The following is a 26730-nucleotide window of genomic DNA, read 5'->3' as shown; positions in this document are numbered from 1 at the left end:
CATCTTCCTCCAAGATCAGACCCCCTACCCCTGCTCTCAAGGCCTTGGGTCATTCTTGCCTGAGCAGGGCCTTCCCCAGGCCCCCTTCTTCTCCTGCTTCACACCCCCCCCACCAGGAAGCCCTTGAGTATCCTCTGATTGCTCCTCTTCCTGTGTGAGGGGTTTCTTGGACATGTGAGTCCCGAAGCCTACCACAGACAATGGCTTTCAAAGCCCTGACTGCCCTGCTCAGCACTACTCCCTCCTCCCACCCACACCTGGCACTGCCATCAAGGTGCCCCCTCCCCTTCCCCCAATGATGCTCAGGGCTCTGGGTCATCTTTCCAGGCTGAGGCTCAGCTCCTCCTTGGCCCAGGTGCTGCACCTGTGCACTCAGAGCTGCAAGTCCCTCCTCTGGTCTCACCTTTGTGACGGGGTGGGGAGACCTGCCCTGGGTCAGGGAGACCTGCCCTGGGTCAGGCAGCTTAACAACGATGATACTGGGAGGAGGCAGTGCAAGCTGCATCCCACCTGAGAAACATGGGCCCAACTGCTAGCATCCACTGCACACCTGCTGTAAGCTGTGTCCCACGCCTGCCGCCTCGACCCCTCAGCCCCTGCCCGAGGCTCGGCGCACCCAGCTGGGACGTGCAAAACACTTTGCTGCTTATTCTTTCTTATTTTTATTTTTTTGGTGGGGGGAATATAATTTTCTGGGACATTATCCCAAAGGGGGAATTGACTGTGTTAAGGGACTTTATCAAGACTCCTTAGTCCTAGGAACCCATGAAACACCTGGATAGATGTGGTTAGACTCACCTGGTTCCCGGGTCTTCAGCAGTTGTTTGACCACGAGAGGGGCACGTGTCTGATTTCCATCAACTTCCAGAGCAGAGGACACCCACAGCCAGTTCATTCCAGGGTCTTCACATTTGGTGCAGGGACCAGGAGCTCTCTAGACCTCGTGGACAGACACAGGAATGGAGGTGCAATGGGCAGAAAAAATGGACTTGCCTCATCCTGTCTCCACGTCTCCCCCAGACCTTCATCAAGAGCAGAGGCGTGTTTGTTTCTCTTGCAGCAGCACAAGTTACCACAAACTTAGTGGCTGGAAATAACACCCATTTATCTTCTGACGGTTCCGCAGCTCAGAAACCTGAGCAGGCTCCACTGGGCTCTCTGTTCGGGTCTCCCAGGTGAGACCCCAGGTGTCCCCTGGCTGCGCGCTCTTCTGCAGGAATGTCTGCTTCCAAATGCATTTGGTTGTGGCAGAGTCCGCTTCCGTGAAGCTGCAGGTCTGGGGTCCCATGTCCTTGCCAGCTGGAGGCTGGGGCCACACTCCACCCTGGAAGCCACTCACATTCCTTCCCACGTGGCTCCATCTGTCTTCAAGGCAAAAAAGAGGCGTTACCTCCTTCTGACCCTTCTAACATCTCTGACATCTCCTTTTGCTTCCAATCAGAGAAAACACTCTGTTTTCACAAGATTCACCTGATTGGGTCAGGTCCACCCAGACAATCTCCGTCTCTTAAGGTCACCTGACCTGGGACTTTGCATCTGCAAAAATTTCTTCACAACAGCACCTGCATTTGTGTTTGGATAACCAGGGACGTGGGATCCTGGCATGGGAGTGGTGGTGGGGGCATCCTTAAAAGTTCTACCTACCCTAGGAGGTCTTCAGGGGAGAGAGCTACAAAGAGAGCTCTGCTCTAGATCTCGGGCAGGGAAGACACCACCCTTCTCCTGCTCTGGCATGAAATGGGCCCACTTTTGGCACAGATTTTGTATGAATTCACCCCTTACACTGAAGGAAAAAGCACAACAGAGGCCTGGCCTGCAGGGGGAAACCCAAATATTTACACTGAACAAGCCCGTCTTCTATAAGCTGTTGGACAGGCTGGCTATTCGTTCAGACTTAGGAGAGCTGGCCACTGGCTCCTTTTTTCAGAACATTTTAAAGTGACAAGCTGGCAATGCTTTTCAAAACCGATTCTCAGAGTGAAGTTTGATGAACTTCCGAATACAGCAGACCCTTCGTCACTAGGCACGGACGATCCCACAGCAGCACAAGCTGTCTGGGCGGCAGGGGGAGGGGGAGGTCCCCGGGATCTCAGCGTGCAGCTCCGTGCAGCTCCATGTGCTCCAGGTTGTTCTGCTCTGCCCTCCTGTGACCCCAAATTCACATCTACCTGGAGCCTATCAGCGTGACTTTGTTTGGAAACAGGGTCCGTGCAGATGTAGTCAAGTTAAATGAAGTCCCACTGGATTAGGGTGGGCCCTAAATCCAAGGATTGGTGTCCTCACGGGAAGAAGGCAGTAGGGACACAGACACACAGGGAAGAAGGCCACGGGAAGACAGAGCCAGAGATTGGAGTGATGTGGCCAGGGGCCAAGGGACACCAAGGATGGCTGTCCATCACCAGAAGCTGGGACAGAGGCCTAAACAGACTCTCCATCAGAGCCCTCAGAAGGAACCAGCCCTGCCGACACCCTGACTTCAAACTTCTGGCCTCTGGAACTGGGAGAGAATACACTTCTGTTGTTTTAAGCCACCAGGTTTGTGGCCGTTTGTTTCTGATGGCCCCAGGAAAGTCACAGGGCCACTGTGTGGGTGTGTTTTTAGGTGTAATCTCTACCTAGCCAGAGACCTCACCACTCCCTATTTTATTACACCATTTCGCTTTGCTCATTAACTTTCTGCCTGGCTCTTTAAAGCATTTTAATTTGCAACCTCTGGTTTAATAAACACATTTCATAAAACCGGGTTTAAAAAGCAAACAACTCACCCTATACATAAGAGCAAACTCCAAATGGGTCAGGGATCTAAATGCAAAAAAACTGAAACCATATACACAACATAAAACATGGGTGAATTTTTCTATAACCTGGGTGTAAGGAAAGGTTTTTCTAACCACAATTCCAAATCCAGATGCAGTAAAAGAGGTGAATAAATTTAACTACATAAAGAAAAAAGTAACCTTTTCAAGGTAAAAATACCATAAACAAAGTCAAAGGCAATTGACAAATTGGGAGAGTATTTTCAACATCAATCACAGATAAAGTGTTAATATACCTAACATACTAAAAAAAAAAAAAAAACCTCTTAAAAATGGACAGAAACAAAGACCCAAAACCTGATAGAAAAATAGGCAAAAAACATGAACAGGCGATTCATTTATAAAAAGACACAAAAGTGGTGTTCACACCTGGTTCTCTGACCCTGTCAGACTCTGACTTCTCTGTTATTATTTAATAAATCTGTTTCTGCTCAAACTAGACAGAGCAGATTCTATGTTTGCAGTTTATTTGGTGAGCACAGGCTGTTTCCAGATCTCAATGCACCCTGAAGCATGAAGGCTTTCCAGCCTACAGTACATTCAAGTATCATTTACACCAGACTCTGAGGACAGTTTTAAAAGATCATGTATTTTCAAGCAATCACAGTTTTATTGCAGTAAGAGGACTGCTCTCCGGGGTGACTAACTTTGAAGGAGGAGGACCTACTGGGTTTGGTGAGCTCTGGTATGTTTGTTTAAAAAGAAACCTTCCATATTTTAGAGCTACCCCTTGTCACCCAAACAATATGTTATCTGTCTTTGGAATGTGTTTTTCACCCACACTCGAGTCTGGGTGTGTCTTGTGTCTTGAAATGGCACACCAAGCAGTGAAGACTATACTGGGATGGCACTGGGAAGCAACCCAGTGCCTCCGTCTTTACCCCTGCCTGACACTTCTCAGAAACCCATGTGGAACCTAGAGGAGGCGGGTCAGGCTTCAGCTAAGTGCAAAGTCCAGGGCAAGCAGAACCGCCTTTTGAAACCCAGTCAGCAGAGCACGGAAGCAACCTGAATGCCCAACGATAGGGGATTGGTTGAATAAATCATCGTACATCCAAACAACAGGCATCTGGGCTGCCCTGGAAAACCTATGATTTAGAAAAGATTCCATGATATGGGTGGACATCTGGGATAGTGCTGTTCGGTGGAAAAACCAGATTGCAAAATGGGGAGCAGGATCCTATTTCTATGGGATACACCATTTTTGTAAAAACAGGTGTGTGCGGACACATATGAATACAAGTGTCTAAAAAGATATATTTTAAAACGTTAATGTTGGTTATGATTGAGGGGTGACCTTATTTGACTTTTATGTTGTTTTTCAGTAAAGCACAATCTCCTCACAAGAAGCAGGTATTAGCTCACAATCAAACAAAATAAGTTATAAGCATATAGTCCCCAATTTACTTGTTTTAAATACTCTAGAAAGAAAATATGTGTATTTCTCCCACTCTGGGGAGAAACAGATGAAGTAAGAGTGGCGACATGTTATCCCTGTTGGAGCCGGGCCGTAGAGATGTGGGGAATTATACACTATTCTCTTGACTTTGGGGTATGTTTGGAAACTTCCCTAGTAAAAAGGCAAACAGAAAACCCTAAACATACAAAACTGAGAGCAGCCATGAATTGTTAGCTTTCAGAGGCTATCATTATTGTGCTGTAAGAAATGTTGAGACGTGGATAACAAGCAGATATACAACAGAAATAAGGTGACAGGGTTTAACAACGAGAATCCACGGTTTATTGGCTGTGGGACCTCTTGAAGCCTGTCTCTGCACCTGTAAACTAGGGGATCCTCACAGAATGGTAGACCTGCAACACAGACTTGACTCAGATCATCACTGCAGTTGTTGACCCAGAGAAGCACACAAGAAGCCTGAAAGCATGAAGTCCATACCCCACAGTAGCTGTCCAACTTCAGTGTGCGGCTGGGGGGAGGGCGGGGGGACGGGGGGAGCAGCCACGTGCAGATCCCAGGGCCCCGCCCCTAGGGAGTCTGACTCAACATCTGGGGTCAGGCTGAGGACTCTGCTTCTTAAGTAAGAGCCCAGGCGACTCCCCCTGGGGAAACTCCGCACACAGCCCAAGGCCAAAGACACCCTGGAAAGCAGGTCTGCCCTGGAGGAGCACGTGTGGCCACGCAGAAGCAGAGCCCGCCGGGGCTGGGGACAGTTGCCATTTATGAGCCTAGGTGGACCTTGTCAGCCATCACAGCTGGTTAGAACCAGCCTGCAACAGACACCTTTGGAATCTCCGGTTGGAAGACAGAGTGAATGCAGACCTGTCACCTTTGCACTTTCCTCCCTGAGGGACAGAGTCTGGGCAATTGACTTAGGTCAGAATTTAGTTCCAACATGTATGAACAGCACGCCCCCAGGCCCACAACTGACCGTCAGCATCTGCAAGGTGGGGCAGTGACAGCACTGTCAGGACCAGTGTCACTGGGTGGAGGCCGTCCCACAAGGCTATCGGGAGCCGAGGCACAAGCCAGGACCCTGCAGCAGGGATAGGGGCCCGCTTCTTAAGGCCCGCACGTTAGGGGTCCCTTTGCTTTCTCAGTCACAGGAAGGCAGGACCTAGGACAAATGAAAACATTGAAATGGAGACCACACACACACACACACCCCGGCGACATGCCCCAGGGGAAATCACTGGTGGGTCCATGCACAGAGCAGGCATGCATACCTCCAGCCCTGACTGTTTAAGGCACCCTTGTCTTAATCAGAGTCTCAATCATAATTGTTTTCTTTTTCCTAACCACAACCTGGCCTCCAGGCGCTTCCTCCCTGGCCAGATTCTAAACGAGAGAGAAGAAGCAGGGCTTGAGGTGCGGCGAGGGGCGAGGGGGACCGCTGCACTGGAGTCCAGGTGGCTGATCTCTTGTCTCAGCCTGGACCCTGTCTACTGCAGTGATTAGTCAGCATCACTAATTCAGACGCAAAAAGTCATCCCAGGCACATCTTATCTTCATCGCAAAATCATTTGTTTGCCTATCAAATTACCCAGGACATTTTCCACAGAACTACAACAAATAATTCTAAAATCATTTGGGGAATTTGGGGTGAACTCCAAATTTCCTTCACAAAAATAATATTAATTTAGCTTTATTCCAGCTCCATGGAAAATGCAGACAGACATGTAGCCCTACCCTAGACCGTGGGCTCCCTGAGGGCAGGGCCCACTGCACTGTCACCCCCGACCCTGAGTTAGGCATGTAGCAGGTATGGCCTGAACTTGCCGTCCTGCTCACCCCTATATGGGGAATCACTCCTTGCTGAACACATGGCCCCACCTCCCTGTTACCTGTAGCTCCCCGCTAATCCCCAACCATGGGCCCGTAGCCCCTCCACTTTGTAGACAGTGGAGAAATGTGCAAGTCCCACTGAATGCCAGTGGTCACTTTTTGCAGAGAGGGGGAAAGTGAGAGGCTCAAAATCGCCCAGGGCTGGAGGCTGCTTTAGGGAAGGAGTCCTGGGTAGGAGAGAGAGTAGGAATAGGGAGAAAACCACAGCCTCAGGGCCAGACCCAGGAGTCACTGTCCCCCCTCCCCCCTCCCTGGGGGATCCCTGGCTGTTTCCCTGGGAAGTGAAAAGCCCTGGGGACCGGTGGCCCATCTGTCTCAGAGCAGTAGGTCCAGATGTCAGTTCCTTAAAGCTGGGGGATGGGGGGGGCTGGATCTCATTCTCTTTAGAAGCTCCAAACCCTTAGTGGGGTCTGGTCCTGCAGGGCAAGGATTTTAATACCTGATGAATTAAACTGAGCTAGACTGAAGTTGAGGGAGAAATGACACCGTATAAGTGTCCCAAGGCTGCTGTAACAAATAACCACAAACTTGGCTGCTTAACACAACAGAAATGCATTCTCTCACAGTTCTGGAGGCCAGAAAGTCAAAGTCAAGGTGTTGGCAGGGCTGAGCTCCCTCTGAAGGCTCCAAGGGAGGGTCTTTCCTGCCTCTTCCAGTTCCTGGTGGCTCCAGGCATCCCTTGGCTCCAAAGTTCTGCCTCCATCTTCACATCTGCCTCCCTGAGTCTCTGCTTTTTTTTTTTTTTTCCTCTTATAAGGACACTCTCGTTTAGGCCCCTCTGGTCCAGGATCTCTTGATTCTTCCCTGAATTATACCAGCAAAGACCCTATTTCCAAATGAACTCACATTCTGAGGTTCTGGGTGAATACAACCTTTTGGGGGACACTCTTCACTCCACTACATACCTTACAGAGCAAACTGCATGGGTGGGTGCGGCCAGAAGGCAGCTGAGAGCTGGAGACCTTGGCCCAGTTACTTGTGGCTTGAGGGTCCCAGGTGTCCAGGGCTCCCATTAGCTTCTCTGACCTCTGCTGCCAGCTGGGAGGCGGGGCGCCTGGCTCCCTTTAACAGATGAGGAAACTAAGGCTCCAAGGGGCTGAATGAATGGCCCAGGTCACACAGCTGGCTAGAGCTTGGACTGGAATCCAGGCAGACTTGGCACCAGAGCTTAGGGGTTTCACAGCCAGGTTGTACTGGATTTGAGGAAACCCTCTGCATGGATAAGGTCCCTAGATCTTTCCGTTCCAAGGAAGTTAATTTATCAACAGAAAGCAAAGGTGAATTGTTTTGATTTTCATGTTTCTTCACTTCCTCACGTGGTAGATGTTGGAATGTGGCTACTTCCCTGAAATCACTTGAGAAAGTGAGGTCAAAGAGAATAAGGATTAACAGTTATTTGTAGAAATTAGTCTGTACTGGGGAAATAAGGTAGACAGACCCTGCTAACACATGGGTGAAGCTGCGCTGACCTTCACCTGAAGGCCTGCTCCTTCCCACACTGGCCAAAACACAGGGTGGATCAGGGGAATTCTGCCCCAGGAGTGGAGGGCAAAGAGACAGTTCTTTTCTTGTTCCTCCAACTAGGACTCTGCAGTGTCTGCTCAACTTTGAAGTCCCAAGGCTGGAAAATTTCTTGTTAGGAAGTTTCTAGTAACTTAACCATGTCCTAAAGAAATTCATTCATTTACTCAATCACTCTCTATTGTGTACTGCCCTGAGCCAGGTTGTCAGCTCCACAGGGCGGGCAGGCTTTGTTGGTGGGGGTCTCCCAGGACTCAGAACCTGGTGAACACCAGGCCCCCACATAGCTGCCAAAGCAATGCAGGTACAGATCCCGTCCTAGACCACAAGACGTCAGGAGAAGGGTTCCAGGGGAAGGGCAGGGAAGAGATGAATGAATTTCTTGCTCCTGGGCCTTGGTTTCCTTCTCTGGAGGTGGCGGACCCCTGCCTGCAGTTGCAGAGAGGTGGCTGGGCCACCAGCTTCTCCCCTGCTGGTCCCCAACCCGCAATCCGTACCAGTACAAGCCCCAGGGCCGGGGCATTCCTCCTACTCCCTGACCCTGGCTGGTGTACTTGCATCCTCCCGGTTTTCAGAGCTGAGGAAATAACCCGCTGGAAGGTGGCGGCCGACTTAACGGCTCCACTTGGGCGAGGTTTTCACACAAAACTTGTTCCCGTCACATCCCCAAGGCAGGCCAGCCGCTTCAGATACCGGCGCCAGTCCTCTGTGAGCTCACGACCTGCTCACGGGCCACGGGGAGCGGCTGTCATGACCCTCATTTTTGGGAGAGGCGCCCAGGGCTCAGAGAGGCCAAGCCATTCGCCCAAGGTCACACAGCTTCTGAGGCAGAGCCGGCATGAGGATGGCCCCGCTCCAGAAGCTTCTCGAAGACAGCCGCTACCTCCCTATTGTGACGCTCAGGAATAAAACAGCAAGGCCAGACGCCCTGCTTTCACCTACGACAATGCTCCACGCAAATCTGAGGGAACAAAAGCAACCAGGATTCCGCCCCGGGTTTTCGGCCCGTCCGGCCCGCCGGCCAATCGACTCCGCCGGCCGCCGACGGGTGGGCCGGGGCGGTTCCAACGTGATCGACAGCCCTGGGGAGGCGTGGCCACGGCGGGGGCGAGTCGGATTGGGGACCCGGCACAATCACGGGCCGAGAAGGCGCAGCCCGAGCCAATCAGCGGGGCGGGGCGGGCCCGGCTGCCCGGCTGTCGCGAGAGGCGGCCACCCCGCCCACTTGCGCCTCGTCCCGGCGCCCGTCAGCAACGAACGCGGCGCTCCGCCCGGATCCGTCCGCGGCGCGGGGAGCTGAGGCGCGAGGCCGCGGCGAGTGCCGGCGCAGATCCCTCCGCCGCCCGCTTCCGAGCGCCGCTCCCCAGCCCGCCGCGGCCTCCGTCCCGAGTAACGGCCGTCGGCCCAGCGTGGCGGCGTGGCGGAATGGCCCGGGCGGCTCCGTCGGGGGGCGGCCCGCAGTGACAGACCCTGCGGCGCGGGGGGAGATGGGGGCGGCCGCCTCCCGGGCGACGACGACGACGACGAGGAGCAGCCGCCGCCCCGCCGCCGCGCACCGGCCGCCGCCGGGGACGGGCGCGGCCAGGAGCCCGCCCGTGAGCTGGGGCCCGAGGCCGCTCGCCGCCCCCGGCCGCCCCCGGCCCCCCGGGCCCCCCAGCTCCCCGCGCGCGCCCGCCGCCGGCCCCGCTTGGTCTCGCCCGCGCCTCTCTCCCCCCTTCCCCTGCCGCCTCCGTCCCTCTCGTCCTCTCTTCTTGCTCTTCCGCCCTCGTCCCTCTCCCTTCCCCTCCGCGTCTCCCCCTCCCTCTCCCCCTCTCCCCCTTCCCCTACCCCTTCCTCTTTTTTCTTCCCCCCTTCTCGCCTCTTTTCTTCTCTCTGGCGGCAGCATGGTGGAGAAGCGCTGCCCGCTGCAGAGGGACGGCGTGTACCGCTGGTTCTCGGAGCTGCCGTCGCCGCAGCGCGTGGAGTTCTTGTGCGGCCTGCTGGACCTGTGCATCCCGCTCGAGCTGCGCTTCCTCGGCTCGTGCCTCGAGGACCTGGCCCGCAAGGACTACCACTCGCTGCGCGACTCGGAGATCAAGGCCAACAACCCAGCCGACCTGGGCAGCCTCACCAACCTGACGGACGAGGTGGTGCGCAGCAAGCTGCTAGTGTCGCTGGCGCTGCTGGGCTCGGAGCAGCGCGAGGCGGCGGGCGTGCTCTACCGCACGCTCACGCACATCGACTCCATCATCCACAACTACGGGCTGCAGCTCAACGAGGGCCGCACGGGCGATGAGTTCCTGCTGCTCTTCACCATGGCCTCCAACCACCCGGCCTTCAGCTTCCACCAGAAGCAGGTGCTGCGCCAGGAGCTCACGCAGATCCAGAGCAGCCTGAGCGGCGGCGGGGGCCCGGGGGGCAAGAGCGCGCTGCCCACCTGCCCGGCCTGCCACAAGGTGCGTGCCCGCGTCCCAAGCTTTCTCTCCGGGCCCCACCCCGACCGGCGCCCCCAGACTCTACCCGCACCCCAAGCTTTCAATCCAGGCCTGAAGCACGGATCCGTGCCCCAGGCCCCTACTCGCACCCCAGGCTTTCACTCCAGGCCCCAAGCCCTGACCGCACCCCAAGTCTCCACCCCAAAGCCTTACCTCAACCCCAGCGTTCACACCTTCCACCCCAAGCCCCCAGTGGCACCCCAAGCCACCGCAAACCCCTACCCGCACCAGAAGCTTCCATCCTGCGCAGCCAGGTATCTCCTCATCACCTCGATCTCCCACTACAGGCCCCCACTCGCACCCCAACCCTCCATTCCGCAGTTCACCCTGCACCTCAAACCCCACCCTCACCTCAGCCCCCTGTCCCCACCTCACACCCCCAAACCCGCACCCCAAGACCTCGCCCAGCTCCCCCATGCCCCTTCGGCGGCGTCACAACCGCCTAGGTCGGACCCAGGGGAGGGGGCTCCGCGGTTGGGGAAAGAACACCCCGGGCAGAGTTCGCGGCCCGTCCGAGCCTTTGGTACAGTTCTTCCGCTGAAAGCGCGATAAGGCCTTTGTCCCCTTAATCTGGCTCTTGGGCGACAGATAACCGTTACACATTGTGTCGCCTTGGTTTCTCCAAATCTGGTGTTTATTATCAGGAAAGGAAGCCGCTGGTGAGATGGAGATTAGAAGGCGCTGGAGCCTTAGGAGACCCGCGCGGTGCGGTGCTGGGGCCCCCAGGGCCTGTGTGTCCATTTGCGCGGAGTGAGGCAGGTGTCCCCTGGAGGAGCTTAGGGTCGGGGTGAGCCGCAGGCCGCCGTGTGCCCGTGTATCACTGTGTGTACATGAGTACACGTGTGCATCATGTGTGCGTTGTGTGTATATGTAAGTGTGTACACGTATGTGTAGAGAATGTGTGTGTATTTTTAAACGTGTGTGTATATCTGTGTTTATACTGTGTATGTGTGTACGTGTGTGTCTGTGTGTGTAAGAGCAAGCCTACTGTAACAGACAGGAAGACAGGTTTGGAGCGTTCTGTGCATGTGAAACAGTTACTTCTCCGTGACCTGCCTGCCTTTGTAGAAACAAATCCCAGGCTGATTTGGAGTCGGACTAGGATTAAGGCTCTCCTGTCTCCAGATTAAACAGGAAGGGCATAGTGGGTATTCACTTAGAAATGTGAACTTTTGTCTGAATGTTTCAAAGCTATGTAAACACAAAGTGTTTGGGGCTCAAACTTATTTTTAACAGTCCCCTGGGACCCAGAAAAGGATTTTTCTTTGACCACGTGTGGTGTGTGTACTTGGATTAAAACCGACTTTCTCTGGGAAGTGAAAGATGGGCAGTCGGACCAGTGGTCTCAGTGCCCTTGACAGTGCCTGAGCTCTCTGAGAGGAAACCTTTGATACTGTCTGGTTTGCGAGTGGCGGTTTTCAGGCTGTCTTTCAGCCGTGGACCTGTGGCTTTTCTCTTTTAATGCCTTCCTGTAAGAGGTGACTGGAGTACCCACAGTGGTTTTAATCTCTGTCATATCTTTCTGGTGACTAACCTCTGAGTCTGTGGTTTTCTTTCTTGTGTGTTCAGATCTCACTCTAGATCTGTGCATTGGGCAGAAAAATGTTCTTGCAGCTACAACCAGGGGAAGACAGGGTCCTATGAAATGTGATTGTCCTTAGGGAGCTCAGGAGGCTTTGAGGTGCCAGTCCCTGGCACCTTCAGTCCCTGGGGCTGGTTGCGTGCGCTTTCAGCCTTCTGCTAGCATTACTAACACTGATAATGTCTGTGGCTGTGACGCTGGTTGTGTTCAGCCCTTGAAGGGGATTCTTTTGTGTATGCAGACGCATCACTTTGTAAAAGCAGAAGATGGCAATTATTTTGGCAGGGCAGTGAGCTAAAGCTAGAACAAAAATATCTTTTATGAGAGAGCCTTTTTGTCAAGCCAGAAGTCCCTTTGATGAGATGCAGGGTCTTAATCTGCCCCACCTCTGCTGGTGTGGGCACAGAATTGACCAGCTTTGTGACCTTGGCCAGAATCCTCTCCTCGCGGGGCTTCGCTTTTGGAGTAGAAGGTAGGTTACCTGCCTCACAGGCGTGTGTGAAGGGTAACATGAGGTCACGTGTGAAGTGCCTGCAGACGTGAAGTGAGTACTTCCTGCTCCGCCCTGTTCTCTCTGGTTTTTTATGGAGCAGCCCTGACTTAAGCAAGGCACATTGTTATGGAGTGAAATACTTACATCTCAGAGTGGTGATATTTTCTAAGTAGATTTTTGAATACATAGTTACCTGGAGCTGACAATTTTTTTTGTTCATCTGTAGGAAATTGGAGAATTCTGCTTGATCTTTAATAATGAGATTATAGTGAGTAACCCTTGCTTCTGTATTTCAAAAACAGTCATATGTCTAGTTTTACTTAGAACATCCCCCGTGTCACTGCTAAAGTAACTTCACTCACATTTATTTAATTTTCTGTTCCTTTACCGTTTTCAAGTTAAGGCCTGACACTGATACATCCTTTGCTGCTTGATGTCGGCAGCTTTTTAGTATCTCTTTAGATCTGACGTGTAGTGCGATCCTGGAAAAGTCCCGGTAAAGCTCTGTTTGCATTTCTTCTGTAAGATGTTATGTTTTGTTTTGAACTCTCGGAGCTGAGACTTTGTTTATCCTTTTAGAGATGAGGATGTTGATTGTTCCATGTTTTTCATTCTATTTAAAGAGATACTTCTTTTAACTAAAGTTTCTGATACAGTCATTATTTGCAATTGTTTCACTGTGTTAGTTTAAAATGCTTATTGGTCGGAGGACTTGGAAAAGAGGTTTAAAAGTGTGAGGAATATAAAATAGACATTTTTACTTTTAGAAAGGAAAGTGTTCATAGCAGTAAAACTGATGGTGTTCATGGCAGTAAAGTGCGGTAGCTTTCCTGTGCTCGGCAGCCAGCAGGTACTGTGTGTGTGCGGTACGAACTAGTCATGATGGTTGGTTTGGACTTACACTACTTCTTTCTTTCCATTTTGTTTAAATATAAAGCCATAGTTTTGGGAAAAGTTTAAATTTATCCTTGGTAGTCTTTTATCTGTGTAAGTGATAAAGTGCTGTGGTATATACTTGCTTTTTTAAGTAGCTGCTTTATTGAGATTCAATTCACATATTGTAAAATTTGCCCCTCTAAAGTGTATAATTCAGTGGTTTTCGGTGCATTCACAGAGTTGTGCACCCCCTCACCGCTGTCTAGTTCCAGAACATTGTCATCAGCCCCTGAAAGGAACTGTCACTTCCATTCCCCCTCGCCCAGCCCTGACAGGCACTGGTCTGCTTTCTGTCAGTGGGTTTGCCTGTTGGGGACATTCCACGTAAATGGGATCACACACTCCCTGGCCTTTGGTGTTGGCTGCTCCACTCAGTGCACTGTTCTCAAGTCTCGCTCCTGTTGGAGCTGCGTCGGCCCTTCACGCCTTTTAGGTTGAGTAATATTCCGTTATGTGGCTGTACCCCATTCTGTTTGTCCATCCATCAGTTGATGGACATTTGGGTAGTTTGAGGTGCTTCTTTCTAGGCTTCTTTCCTTCGTGGCTAGGAGGCTGCTGTCTTATACCCAATATTTACCCAGTCATCTTTGGAGTGTCGCAACGCACAGCTGTCCTGCGGGACCCGGTTCTCATGGTCAGAGTGCACCTGGCGGATTGCTGGACATCATGGCAGTGCCCTGCAGGTCGTTCCCTGGCCTCCCAGAGGAACTGCAGAGGAGACAGTGGGGGCTTACAGTGCAGCCCCTCCTGCCTTGGTGTTTCAGAACCCTCATGATAGGGGTCATGAGGGTGGTTTTTAAGGGAGTGCTGAAACCGTGTTTTTAAAATGCTAGAGCAGGAGTGTGGTGGAGAGCGGTCTTCCTTTGGGTGCGTGTCCTCTGGCAGGGTCTGGAAGGAACTCCATCGGGGGTGCTCCGGGTAAGCACTGGAGGAACTTGGGGTGCAGGCAGATGCTCGTAATCTCTTGCCTGAGGCAAGGAACAGCTTGCTTCATCTCCTCGTTTTTGTAAGCTGTTGGAAATCATTGCAGTTCAGAGGTGAGAGTTGGGAAGTTTGTCAGGTGAGGTATAAATGGCTTCTTCCGGTTTCTCCTTTAACTGTAACTTGGCCTGTCGCAGCTGAAAGTCCAGCATTCTGCCAGAAGGGACTTGGGAGCAGCTGTTGTTCCCGCTCACGGGCAAAGGAGGAGCCTCACGGCCCCGCTGTTAGCACTTGTTCGGCAGCTGAGGCCTGACCGCCGGCCTCTGAGCAAGCCTGGCTTCCTTCATTACGCTGCAGCGGAGGCTATCCTGAAACAGACTGGATTTTTTTTTCCTTTGCCAGCTTTTATAGGCCCCAAGGACTCCTCTTTTTATAGTGAGGTTCATGATATAGGAATTGAGACATCCTGAGGTGCAGCTTTAATTGCTTTGCTGTTGCTGATGTGGTCATTGAAAATGGAAGCCCAGTCACATCCTCTTGGAGTCGCAGTACTGCTGGTGTTCTGTATGACAGCTTGGATTGTGTGGCACTTTAATTACTGTCCTTTGCCCTCAGGTTAAATTGAGGCTATTTTCTTTCCTGTGAGCTAGTTCACATTTGCTTTACTCAACTCGTACATTTGTACTCCTAGTCCATATTGTGTTCTGGAGTGTGGTTGTAGAAACGGGCAGTTTTATGTCATATTAGGGTATAATGAGCAATGTGGTTGTGCTGCTGATGGAAGTTAGATCATATTGCAGAGACACCAGCATTAGCCTCGTTTCTGCAGGTTCTGAAGTTTATCTCTTAGGCTTTAGTTTACCCATTTTCTCCTCAGTCCTGTGTGCTGTATTTACCTTCCTTTTGGATTGAGGACATTTTGGGTTGTCAACAAATTTTCATCAGTTTTACAACTTCATAGGAAGCTAGGAGAAGGGACCCATGCTGGTACACTTTGTTTGCTAAATTGGTGACTGCTGACTTCCTTAGAGACTGTTGGTAAGTCAGAAGAAAACTTTTATTCTGTCTAGTAAAAATAGTTTCTACGTACGTATTCTTTTTTTTTTTTCCTGCCTTACGTGGATTAGATTTTCGAAAAAGATCCTTTGGGTGTCTTTTTTTTTTTTCCTGAGAAACCCCCACTCAGAACACTACTTCTCCCATTAGTTTTAGTAAGAACTGTTGCCACAAATTCGCTAATTAGTTTACAGTTTACTGAAGGTTTCTGATTTTGGACTTTAGCTTTGACATGCACAGTTTAGAAATTAGTTTCAACAGGGTAGTTTTTCTCTAGTCTCTATGGATATTTTGCCTCTGGCTCACTATTTATAATAGCCACTCTATTTTATGGCTGCCCTGTAAGACCTAACACCTTATAGAAACATTTCCTATCAAAAGTAAAAAGCAATAATCGAGGATTATTAATTTGGTTAATTCTTAAGCAGTTTGTTTTGTTCTGGGTTAAAAGGCCTGAAGTTATTTAGAGTGAAGAGAAGATAAGGGCAGACAGTATCTTTCAAGTAATTGATCTCTAGCAGCTGTCTGCAGTGCAGTCTCTGACCAGGGCGTCAGGATGGGGCAGAAGACGCTGTCCCCGAACGCCTGGCCCAGAATCACCAGAGGGCTACGCAGGCCGCGCGCTCTAGGGACGTCAGGACGCTTTTTACTCGCTGACTTGCTTGGGAGGGGTGTGTGGGGTTTGGGGCGGATGTTTGCTGGTACGTAGGAAAATCGCTAGTCCTTGAGATGTCTTACTGCACTCGTCCTGTCCCTGATCTCTCTTCTCCTGTTTCGGGACAGAGGTTTCCTTTCTGTCCCAGGCAGTCACTCTACTTCTGTTCTGGTCACATCTTTCTTTTCCCTCAGGGACATTGTTAGGTCACATGCCTGAACTTTGCCACTTCCTGCCCTCCCCACCTCCCCCATGCCAACCTCTGACCTCTGCTGTTTCCCACTTGGCCCATTAGCACTGGTGGAAACAAGATCCTCACCCCTCCGTGTCCCCCCTGTCATCCACTCCAGTCTTGGTTCCTCCCCATAGCAGCCATGCCTGCTTTCCAGGGAGAGTCCGTTTTCATCACTTTGTTGTGTATCCTTCTGACTTTGTAGTGCGTGTAGACATGCAGACTCACACACCCTTCTAAGACATCACATGCACAAATCAGATACCCATGGGAGCTCCCGTCCCTGCAGTTCTGCACACATGCCTCCCCCAAACGATGCAGGACACAGCCAGCCTCCGGGAACCAGCTTTTGCCCTCAAGCTGTTCAACTAAAACAGTTTTTTTTTAAATGGGAACTCAGTAATCTTTTACATGAAAAAAAATTTAATAGATAATGAGAGGTAGAAAAATTGAAAGGCTAAAAAAGGATATTCAAGGACCGGCCCCCCCATCCCCAGGTAGTCGGAAGGACACACAGGACGTTTCAAGTTTCTGACGACATTCTGTTCCTTTACCTGGGTATTGAGCCTTTTATTTCACATTTAAAAAGCAAGGTTTTTAACTCTAGAACCCGTGCAGTTCCGTTCCCCAGTCTGTTCCTTGTGGAACCTCCCAGAGAGACTATTACTGCCGCGGGTAGCTGGTGTCTCACAGGTCTGCCCCTCTGGGCTCGTCCTCGCGTCTTCCTAGATGAGCATCGGTCCACAAAGCCTCTTCACTCTGTGGCTGCCCTGTGTGTCTGTTGATGGACACGTTGTTCCCATCTTCCTGTTACATACAACCCTGTCACTTCCACACTGTGTATGTGTCACCTGCATGTGGTGCACCACACGGGTGGCCTTTCACATTTTGGTTAAGTGTGTCTGCAGAGTGGAAACCTGGATGAGGAGTTGGTGGTGGGTCAGAGGGTCTGCGCTGCTGTAATTATTTGGGGGATTGCCAGGCTTCTCCGTTTGGGGTCCCCACGGTGAGTGTGGGCACCAGTGTGTACATTCACCTCTGGGGTCAGCACAGCGCCGACAGCCACGTGCACTCTGGTGGGAAACAGCGCTCAGCGAGAGGTGCAGCCCTCCGACCCATGAGGTTGAACCTGTTTTCAGTTGACCCGTTCTGTTTGGCTTTGTTGAGTTCTCCGTATTCTGGTGGGTTGTTGACCTTTTCCTTGCTGTTTTTAGGAGCTCTTTAAGTTTCAAGGAAATTGTCCTTTCGTCTCTTTAGTAGAAGTTGCAGGTATTTACTTTCCAGGTTTTGTTTTTTTCCCCTTGCTTTTTGACTTTATTTTTTTCAATGTCATTTTTCTCAGTCTCGTGTGGCTTCTGGGTGTTGTGTTATAATTAGAAATGTGTTACCTATCATGTATCGTACTTACACACGTGCATATATACATTATGCTCATACACACATCATGCTTTACACGTTATAGCCATTCCTTGTGGTGTTGTCTGGTGCAAAACTTGTTTGGTTTCTCATTGTACATTTAACAGATACATCTGGAATTTATTTGGTATAAGGTACAAAGCTAGTCTTACATTTTCCAGATGAGGCAACCTCATCTGTCCCAGTGCCGTTTGTTGAATAATCCACCTTATTCCTCTCAGATTTGAAAGACCCTTTGTTACCCTGTGCCGCATCTCCTGCACATGTTGGGGTTTACTTCTAGACTGTTATCTTTCACTGACAACTTTATCTGGATGACTCTTACTTGCTAGATTCAGTGGAGACTTTTCAGCCCTTATCTTCCTTATCTCTCGTTTGTTCTTGGGTTCCCTGCACAGGGGAATTTCCCAGGGGGTGGTGCTAAGGCCCCGGGTGCAGGGTCTGAGCGTGGCCCACTCAGCCGGAGGACCGCGCGCCCTCTCCGCTGTTTCTCTGGCACCGCTGATTTTCTCCTGCTTCTCTGAATGTTTTCTGTTTCTCTCCTGCTTTCCTGCCCTTTTGATGATGGCATTCCTCAGACTTCTCTCCTCCTTTCTCTTCCCTTGTTACTTTATAATTTGTGATATTTTCGGCTGTGATTTTGCCACTCTTGCTGATGAACCCAAAATCTCTAAGCACCTGGGACTGAGCTACAGCTGAGGGTCCCAGGGAACTGAGCATATCCAGAGGCAAGTTTCTCTCTTCCCATCCTTGTCCTTCCCCTCTAGCCAGAAGCCCATGCCTTTTACACAGTCTGCTGTCTTTCCTATTCCTCCAGCCAGCTGGTTATCAGGTCCTAAACACCTTCACAGGTTTGTTCTCTGGCCACACGGCCAGCTCCACGTTGTTCCTGTCTATCGGCCCCCTGCCCTCTCCCTGCCACACTCGGCCTGATGGTCATGTATGTGGAGCATTTCTTTGTAAGTGGACTTAGGGTGATTTACCAGGGAGTCAGGGCGTAGATTAAAATAGTCTTCTGGTAACAAGCACAGCGCTAGCCACACTCCCTCCTCTCCATCCCAAGTCAGGAAACAGGCTGGAATGCAAGCGAGTGACGATCGCCTTCTAGAATTAACTGATGTCATTGTTTTAAGTTCTGCTGTTCTGCAGGAGACAACTTTATAACTACTCTCTTGTATTAAAATCAGTTTATAACAGACACTTTGGTACCTTAACTCTTTTTAGAAAGAACAGTGACATGTTCAAGTTCTGACCTTGACCTGGGTCCAATCTCCAGTGACACCCGTAGTTTCCCTGGCCCCACCCGCAGCCTCTAACAGCAGCTCCCGAGGTGTCACAGGAATGGTCCTGGTAGGGTGCCCGTGGGACTGTGTTCTGGTGTGCCGTCCTCAGCATGGTGTGCCACATCCCTCGTGGTCTGCCCGTGGCCCGACCCCTCAGTACCTCATGCGCGCTGTGTCCCCTCGTCCCCTGAGCCTCTGCAGATGCTGCTCTCTCAGGTGGGACACCTGCTACCTGGGGTGCCCCAGCCCCTACTTTTTGGCTCACACATGCTAAGCCTTCTGCTGGCTCCTTCTGTCCTAGACCTCACTGTACTGTGTTACATAATAGGTTTGCTTACATGTCCATCACCAGACTTCGACCTAGTGGACGGCAGAGGCTGTGCCTTTCTCTTACAATCCCAGAGGCTAGTGGTCCCTGCTACCTCACAGAGGCTATGTCCTGAGCACCTGTGAAAACCCAGTGGAAGGGACGTGTTGGGGTCTGGGAAAGGCCACCCCAGTGGAAACATCTAGTGCTGTTTTCCTCTGTGACCCTATTAGTCATATCTGTCACCAACTCCCACTCTTCCTTGATTGCCTTTATCCTGTGGCTGCTTCTCAAGCATTACATAGCTGTAGAATCTAGTGAATTTTAACATCTGCACCCTACTTTCTAATTTTTCAAAAGCTGGCATGCAAAAGCTTCCACTGGGAAAAACTCTTTGAACCTGATGGTTTGGCTTTATATTACCCCAGGGCAAAACCAAATTTATGTGGACAGGACACAGAGCTGGGGACAGAGCGAGTGGTCTTCTGAGGCTCCGGTGAGCCTGCCACCAGGGGATCTGTGCACCTCAGAGTGCCGTTTGTAACTCAGAAAGTAAGACTGTTTGATTGCATTCCTTCAGGCTTGCACAGCGGTGAGTCGTGGTGAGCCTGGGTGTGTCAGTGTGCTGCAGGATGGCCGTAGGCTGAGCTACTGCTTCTCATCCCAGGTTTCAGTTTGTTTCTTTTACGCTTTGACCATGGACATCAGAGTCATTGTAAGGAGCTGGCATTATAGCATTTCCTGATTATTTAGGACTTTCACATAAGAACTGCAATAGAAGTACTAGAAAGAAATTAAATCCTCAGTTTTCTGATTCACAGCGAATCTAATTAAAGCATGTATATATAGGCACTACTAGAAACATAGTCTAGACTGGAGAAAAATAACTGTTTGGAAAAAGAAGAGAATTAATTTATGGAGAAGAGAAAAAGGCCCTTCTCCTATCACTTCTGGGCATTTTAATAAAATTTTATAAGGTTGGGAATAACGCTAACAACCAAACTATATAAAAGTAAATTAATGAGATACTTTGCAAGTGTCGGGTATTGAGGCTGTGTGGGAAGCGCTGGTGGGTGTGCCACCTGCACATAGGTGAGTATTCAGATCCTGCTTGGAACTCCGCGCTTCCTGCTGACTCCAGCTTCCTGACAGTGTCTTTCTCACGTGGGTACTTTGCAGGGTCATATTTTTCTGAAAACACTTATTTGTGCGGGTTTTTCCTTTATTTTAAAGACTGTTAGTATTTTTGTTGGGGAGCTTGATTGACAAGTCAGAATGATTTTTTCCTCCCAGGAACTGTTACTGGGGAGAGGAGTAGAGGACGGGTCATCAGCAAAGGGTGAGGCCACTGACCACTCATGCCCCCATGGCCACACACGGGGCTCACTCCTCGGGGCTCCCATGTGCGCCCAGTCTTCCTCACCACTGGTGAGCTGGGGTCTATTCTGTCCCCTTTTAGTGGTGAGAAAAGAGACACAGAGGGATTAAGACAGTGAGTGGCTTTTTTAATTTTTATTTTATTTTTTACCTCTTCATTAAAAGTGAGAGGAAGAACCTGCAGAGTATGAAACAGAAGGAAAAGGAGGCTCAAGCTCTGTGGCCTGGGTGGGAGGAAGTGGCCATTGCTGGCGCTGGGTAGCTTTGGCGCCCAGCCAGCTCTGGGCTGCTCTGGCTGCTGTTGGAGCCTCTGTCCCTGAAATGTGACTCTTCTCCCAACCGCCCCGCCCCTGGCGGTGCCTTTTTCTTCATCAGTAACCTTTAGTTGGTAATCAGTCCTCAGTAATGCACCCCAGGATGTATAGCTCAGTTTAAAAGTACGACTTGCATTTAGTGAAACATACACATTATAAGTGTATCATTTGAGTGTTTGTTTTTTTCCTTCACTTCGCAGTTGAGTTTCAGTGAATGCATGAACCTGTGTGAGCAAACCCCTACCAGGATGGAGAACATTACTGTCACCCCAGAAAATTGCCTCTGCCTGTTTCTGGTCAGTCCCCGCCTTCACCAACAGCCACTCCCACGGCTACCTCCCACCTTTTCCTTTCTTTTTTTTCCCTTCTGCTTTTCCCCACCATTGACTAGTTCCCTCCATTCCGGAACTAGTTCATTTCAGCAGGTGGTAGAACATTGTCGTGGGGGCTTGCCTTCCTGCACTGTCTGGCGGCTGGTCTAGGGCTCCTGCAATCTCCAGGTCTGCCTGGCTCGGGTTGGCGTGGACGTGTGGGGCCCTGCAGTTACCGCCCCCCGTGCTGGCTGGTCTGGGGCTCCTGCGATCTACGGGTCTGCCTGGCTGGGGTTGGCATGGACGTGTGGGGCCCTGCAGTTACCGCCCCCCGTGCTGGCTGGTCTGGGGCTCCTGCGATCTCCGGGTCTGCCTGGCTGGGGTTGGCGTGGACGTGTGGGGCCCTGCAGTTACTGCCCCCCGTGCTGGCTGGTCTGGGGCTCCTGCGATCTCCGGGTCCGCCTGGCTGGGGTTGGCGTGGACGTGTGGGACCCTGCAGTTACCGCCCCCCGTGCTGGCTGGTCTGGGGCTCCTGCAATCTACGGGTCTGCCTGGCTGGGGTTGGCATGGACGTGTGGGGCCCTGCAGTTACCGCCCCCCGTGCTGGCTAGTCTGGGGCTCCTGCGATCTCCGGGTCCGCCTGGCTGGGGTTGGCGTGGACGTGTGGGGCCCTGCAGTTACCGCCCCCCGTGCTGGCTGGTCTGGGGCTCCTGCGATCTCCGGGTCTGCCTGGCTGGGGTTGGCGTGGATGTGTGGGCCCTGCAGTTACCGCCCCCCGTGCTGGCTGGTCTGGGGCTCCTGCGATCTACGGGTCTGCCTGGCTGGGGTTGGCGTGGACGTGTGGGGCCCTGCAGTTACCGCCCCCCATGCTGGCTGGTCTGGGGCTCCTGCGATCTCCGGGTCCTCCTGGCTGGGGTTGGCGTGGACGTGTGGGGCCCTGCAGTTACCGCCCCCGTGCTGGCTGGTCTGGGGCTCCTGCGATCTCCGGGTCCGCCTGGCTGGGGTTGGCGTGGACGTGGGGCCCTGCAGTTACCGCCCCCCTGTGGTAGGGTGAGCGGACCTGCCACTTCTGCGCTTGCTGTGCGCCCCATGCCTAGACCCCGCTTGTCACGTTATCCCTTCAGTCTGGAAGTCTTTCCTTCAGCATTTTTTGGAGTCCAGGTCTGCTGAGAAGAAATTCTCTTTGTTTTCTTTCACCCAGAAATGTCTGTTTTGCCTGTGTTGTGAAAGGGTATTGTCACTGGCTGCGGGATCTCTGGTCACTGCTCTTTTTCTCCCGGCATTTAGAGAGGCTGAGGCATGTCTGGCCATCTTCCACTGTGTGGTTCTGCCGTGTGCTGTTTCCTTCTGGAGCAGCTTGGGTGTGGTGTGTCCAAGTGTTGCTTTCTTGAATTCATCTTGTTTGGTGTTCTCTGAACTTACTGGGTCTGTAAATTTATGTCTTTTACTAAAATGGGGAAATCTTCAGCCATAATTTCTCCATGGTTTTTACAGTTTCAGTCTCTCTCCTCTGGGACTCCAGCTGCAGGACATGTTAAACCTCTTGATATTCTTCCACAGGCCCTGGAAGCTTTGTTCTTTTTTTTTTTTCTTTTCCCCAAATCTTCTGTGTATTGGATTGGACACTTTCTGTTGATCTGTTTTGAAATTCACTGACTCTTCTATTAATTCCAAACTGCTGTTAAGTACATCCAGTGGATTTTTTAAACTTCAGAAATAGCATTTTTTTTGTTTCAGAATTTCCATGTTAAAATTTCTTTTTACTATTTTTAGACAGTTTTTTAAGAGCACTTTTAGGTTCACAGAAAAATTGATCATCATAATCACCTGGAGTCGATTGGTCATGTCAGGGCCCACGCTCGGTGTCGCACGCTTCCTGGGTTTGGATGAATGTGTGGTGACGTGTGTCCACTGTTAGGTGTCACACAGACTGTCTTCTTCTTTTCTATACAGAATATTCTCCCTGTCCCTAAGTCCTCTGCGCTCCACCTGTTCATCCCTCCTCCCCCTCCTCCTGAGAGTCCCTCGCAACCACTCATCTTCTTACCGAGTCCATAGCTGTGCCTCTTGCAGGACGTTGCAAGGCTGGCCCTGCAGCCTCCTCGCAGGGCCCTCTCACTCAGCAGCGCGCATCTGCGTCTCCTCCGTGTCCCTGCGTGGCTTGATGGTGCGTGTCTTTTTAGTGCTGAGTCATACTTCATTGCCAGGAAGCCCACCTTTTATTTATCCATTCAGCAGTGAAGGACGTTCGGTTGCTTCCTGAATTGCCATTTTTGAAAACGGTTTCTGTGTCTCTCCTGAGAGTCCCTCTCGGTTCACATCATGAGCGTGTTTTCCTTCGAGGTCTGGAGCCTGGTCACAGTACCCGCTTTGCACTCCTCGCCTCTGGTCCCGGCGCCCAACTCGTCTTGTGCCTGCTCTTCACCGTGTGTGTTTCCTTCCATGTCTAGTAATCACGGACTGCTTCTTGGACTCTCAGTGAGATGCTGTGGAAATCGAGATTCTGTTCTGCCCTCCTGAAGAGTCTCACAGACCTTTCGGCGCCCCCGGGCCTCTTCCGGTGCTCGTCAGCAGTCTGTGCGGTTGGCTGGTCTTAGCGTGACTGCCAAGAGCCTGCCTGTGATGCCTGTTTCAGGGCACGCGGGGATGTGGGCCCACGTCGTGTGCAGGCTTGGGTGGCCCCCTTCCGGGCGCTCTCCTTTCCAAGTTTCCCCCTCACTTTCCAGCTGCTGGAGCCCACCAGCATTCTGATCTCTGGTTTTGCAAGTCGGGAAGATTTGGGGATCTGTCTAGTGGGAACTGGGCCCGCTGGACGTGAACTTACGGGTGCAAATTTCGTTTCCAGTGTAGGCCTGGCTCTGGTTTCTGCCTGGTTTGGGTTGTGTTAACTGTACTGTTTTATATACTCTGTCCAGAGTTTATGGTTACCTCTGAGAAGATTGGTTTGACTACTCAACCATGATTGAAAGGAGAACCTCCTGCTTTTTATAATCCAAGTGTTGTGGTGAATACAGACCATGTGTTCAAGGAGGATTAACTCTATCTAAGGAGGTGTGGCTGTGAAGGAGTGCTTTACGCTAACTGTGACATTTGTCGTTATGAAGCGTGGGGCTCTGGGCAGAAGAGAAGAAATGACTGGCCTGGTGCCTTGAAACTAGTGTCGTTTGGAGACTGTACGCGCGATGATTATTTAACTGTTCTGGCACTTAGAAGGTGCTGAGTAACAGGAGGGTCTGAAGTGTGGAAGGGTGGGCTCTGCTCTGGTGCCCATGGTCCTGGACTTCACTAGGAAATGCCATTTACCTATCGTGTGCAGCTCTGGTTACATGTGCCATTGGATGTGAATCTTGAATTTCTTGACCGGCGGGTCGTCTCTGTTCCAGTCCTGACGGAGACCCACACGGCCGCCTGACCGGGAGAGACTCTGGGAGCACGGGAGCAGCTTTGCCTTGCTCAGGATGGGCGTCTGCCCAGTGGCCGCGTAGAAAGAATCCCTAGGGTCTGTTTGACAGAGATTGCTGGATCTTTGCTCCGTCCTGTTCTCAGCTAGGTGGGGCCTGCTTGTCCCCATCCTGATGCCTGAGTGTCCTGTGACTAAACTTAACGCGTGGCCAGCACCAGGGCTCACAGAGCAGCTGTTTACTGTGCGCCCTGCTCTGCATGGTTCATCTCAGGCCGCGGATGTTAGATCAGGAACCCAGGTGGTCACTAAAGCCCAGCTTACTTATTATGATTAGACACTGAGCCAATTCCTCAAAGAAAACCCAATATTTTAGCATACTTCTGGCCAAAATATGCACAGTAACAATACTGTGTGTAGTGTGCACTTCACGTCAAGAGTCCTGAAGGTAAAAGTAACCTACAGCGAATGCCTCACCTGCTGCCCTTTCAGCTGTGATGTCCACAGAATGAAGTTCTACGTGGTGTGCAGGGAAGGGGTGACTGCAGCCCTGCAGCTGAAGCGGTGTCCACTGCTGCATGGGTCATGTGGTCTGCGTTTTTCCTGACTGGGGAGTGGGGAGGGCTGTCTTCCTGAATGTATTTTACATACACGTGGTGTTGCCTTCGCGATTTCCGCCTGGCTGTGCCTGTTGAACTTCAGCTTTGAAAATGCTTCTGCATGAGCCCTCGCCGTCGCTGGCGCTCCTCACTGCTAACACTGCCCCTTCTCTTGCAACCACTGATTTTTTAGCACTCCCCCGAGCCCACCTGAAATCTGCTGCCCGTTATCTGCTCTGTTCTGGAAGACACCTAAGCTTTTGGGATTGTTGTGAATAAGCCTTCAAATGAGAGGCTGGTAGGTGCTCAGACGAAGCCTTTCTTGCCACACAGTGCACCTCGCCATGTCACCAGCCTGGATGGTGGTGGCACCTGCCGAGCCATGGGCTCTGTGAGAGCCACTTTCTGGATGGCCCGGTGCCCTCTCTGCATCGCCAGGCTCTGGTTTACGCAGCCTGCTGGGGTGGCCCGTGGCCCGTGTGTGCGGTGGGGCAGGAGCTCCTGGTGGAGGTGGCACCACTTGGCGGGCTGCTTGTGAGGAACTTGGCTTTACAGTCCCTTGGCCGGAGTCAGCGAGTTACGAGCTTGGTACCTGTTCTGAGATTTTTGAGCAGTAATCTTTTTTCTCTTTTCTTTTCTTTCTTTCTTTTTTTTTTTTTTTTTTTTAATGAGTAGAGCTCTAGGATAAGAAATAGTAAAAGGAATGTTTTTATGTGGAAAATGGTTTTGGTTAGCATTGGCTTCCACTTGTTCTAAGTCAGCAAATAGCTTTCACTATTAAACTATCTATTTTCTTGTTCTGGTTTTTAGAGACACATAATCACTTTTTTAGTAAAATGCTTATAAATCACTTTTTTTTTTATTTTTATGTATTTTTTCCCATTGATGTAGAAGTATTTAGCATGTCATTCTTTCTAGTATGTATGTGGTAGTCAGAAGACAAGTTGAAAATCAGGGGCTCTGTGGATGTTGGAGTTTGTGTTTGTGCTTGAGCGTCCCCGGGGTTCATCAGCGTGGGCCTGGGAGGCCTTTCTGGCCAGCTCTCGGTGCCTGCTTCTGTCCCTGCTCTGGAGGCCCCTGCAGGTGTCCGCTTGGCTGCTCCGCCTCCAGGGAGGCCTCATCGAGTCTGCATCGTCGGGGCCGCTCAGCACCTCCGACAGCTCCCTGACAGCGCTGTCCTGAGGGGAGACGGCACAGCCAGCCAAGGGGTGGGCAGTGCGGTTTTCGCAGTTGCTTTTCTTTTACTTTTTCACGTTGTTCACGTTGTGCAGGAAGGCGCTCGCATTTAGACTTGAGAACTTCAAGTGTTTTTCTAGTGCTAATGATGATCCTCGCAGAAAAATTGAAAAGCAGAAAAATGTATTTTTTAATTGCTCAGAAGTAGTAAGCACTAATATTAATATTGCGGTGTGTTTTCTTCTTTTCTCAATGCCTGTAATGTATGGATACACACAATCGATGTATTACAAATTCTATTTCCTTTCACATATCTAAGCGTGAGCATTCCTCATGCCTTTCATTTTCTGAAATTATTTTTAAAAGACTGCATAATATTGTATTATATGGATGTAAACTAATTTACATGTTTAAATATTAGTCTTGCCGGATATTTATGTCATTTACTTTTGCTTCTTTAAAACTAAGATGAACCTCCTTGTACACAAACCTTTGTATCACTGGTTGTGTTAGGATAGATTCTTCCCAGTGGGGTTAGTGGGTCCAAAGATACAGGG

General features: G+C 51.0%; 1 protein-coding gene and 1 long non-coding RNA gene across 2 annotated transcripts in view; one reads left to right on the top strand and one right to left on the bottom strand.

The window, feature by feature from the left end:
* Window positions 1-801: 801 nt before the first annotated feature.
* LOC116658780 lies at window positions 802-7373 on the bottom strand. The gene is made up of 3 exons (XR_004314083.1): window positions 7026-7373; window positions 5207-5392; window positions 802-1365 (listed from the first exon to the last, which is right to left on the bottom strand). It is a non-coding gene; the product is annotated as an uncharacterized LOC116658780 (long non-coding RNA).
* Window positions 7374-9012: 1639 nt separating this feature from the next.
* Window positions 9013-26730, top strand: part of ZCCHC14 (zinc finger CCHC-type containing 14) — a 56239-nt gene continuing 38521 nt past the window's right edge. The window contains 2 exon segments of the mRNA XM_032464517.1: window positions 9013-9064; window positions 9514-10076. Of these exon segments, the coding sequence (XP_032320408.1) occupies window positions 9525-10076 (552 nt within the window). The 5' untranslated portion in view covers window positions 9013-9064; window positions 9514-9524.

This window comes from Camelus ferus, chromosome 21 (genome assembly GCF_009834535.1).
Source record: "Camelus ferus isolate YT-003-E chromosome 21, BCGSAC_Cfer_1.0, whole genome shotgun sequence".
Classification (NCBI taxonomy): Eukaryota; Metazoa; Chordata; class Mammalia; order Artiodactyla; family Camelidae; genus Camelus; species Camelus ferus.
This window is presented reverse-complemented; position numbering and strand designations above follow the sequence as displayed.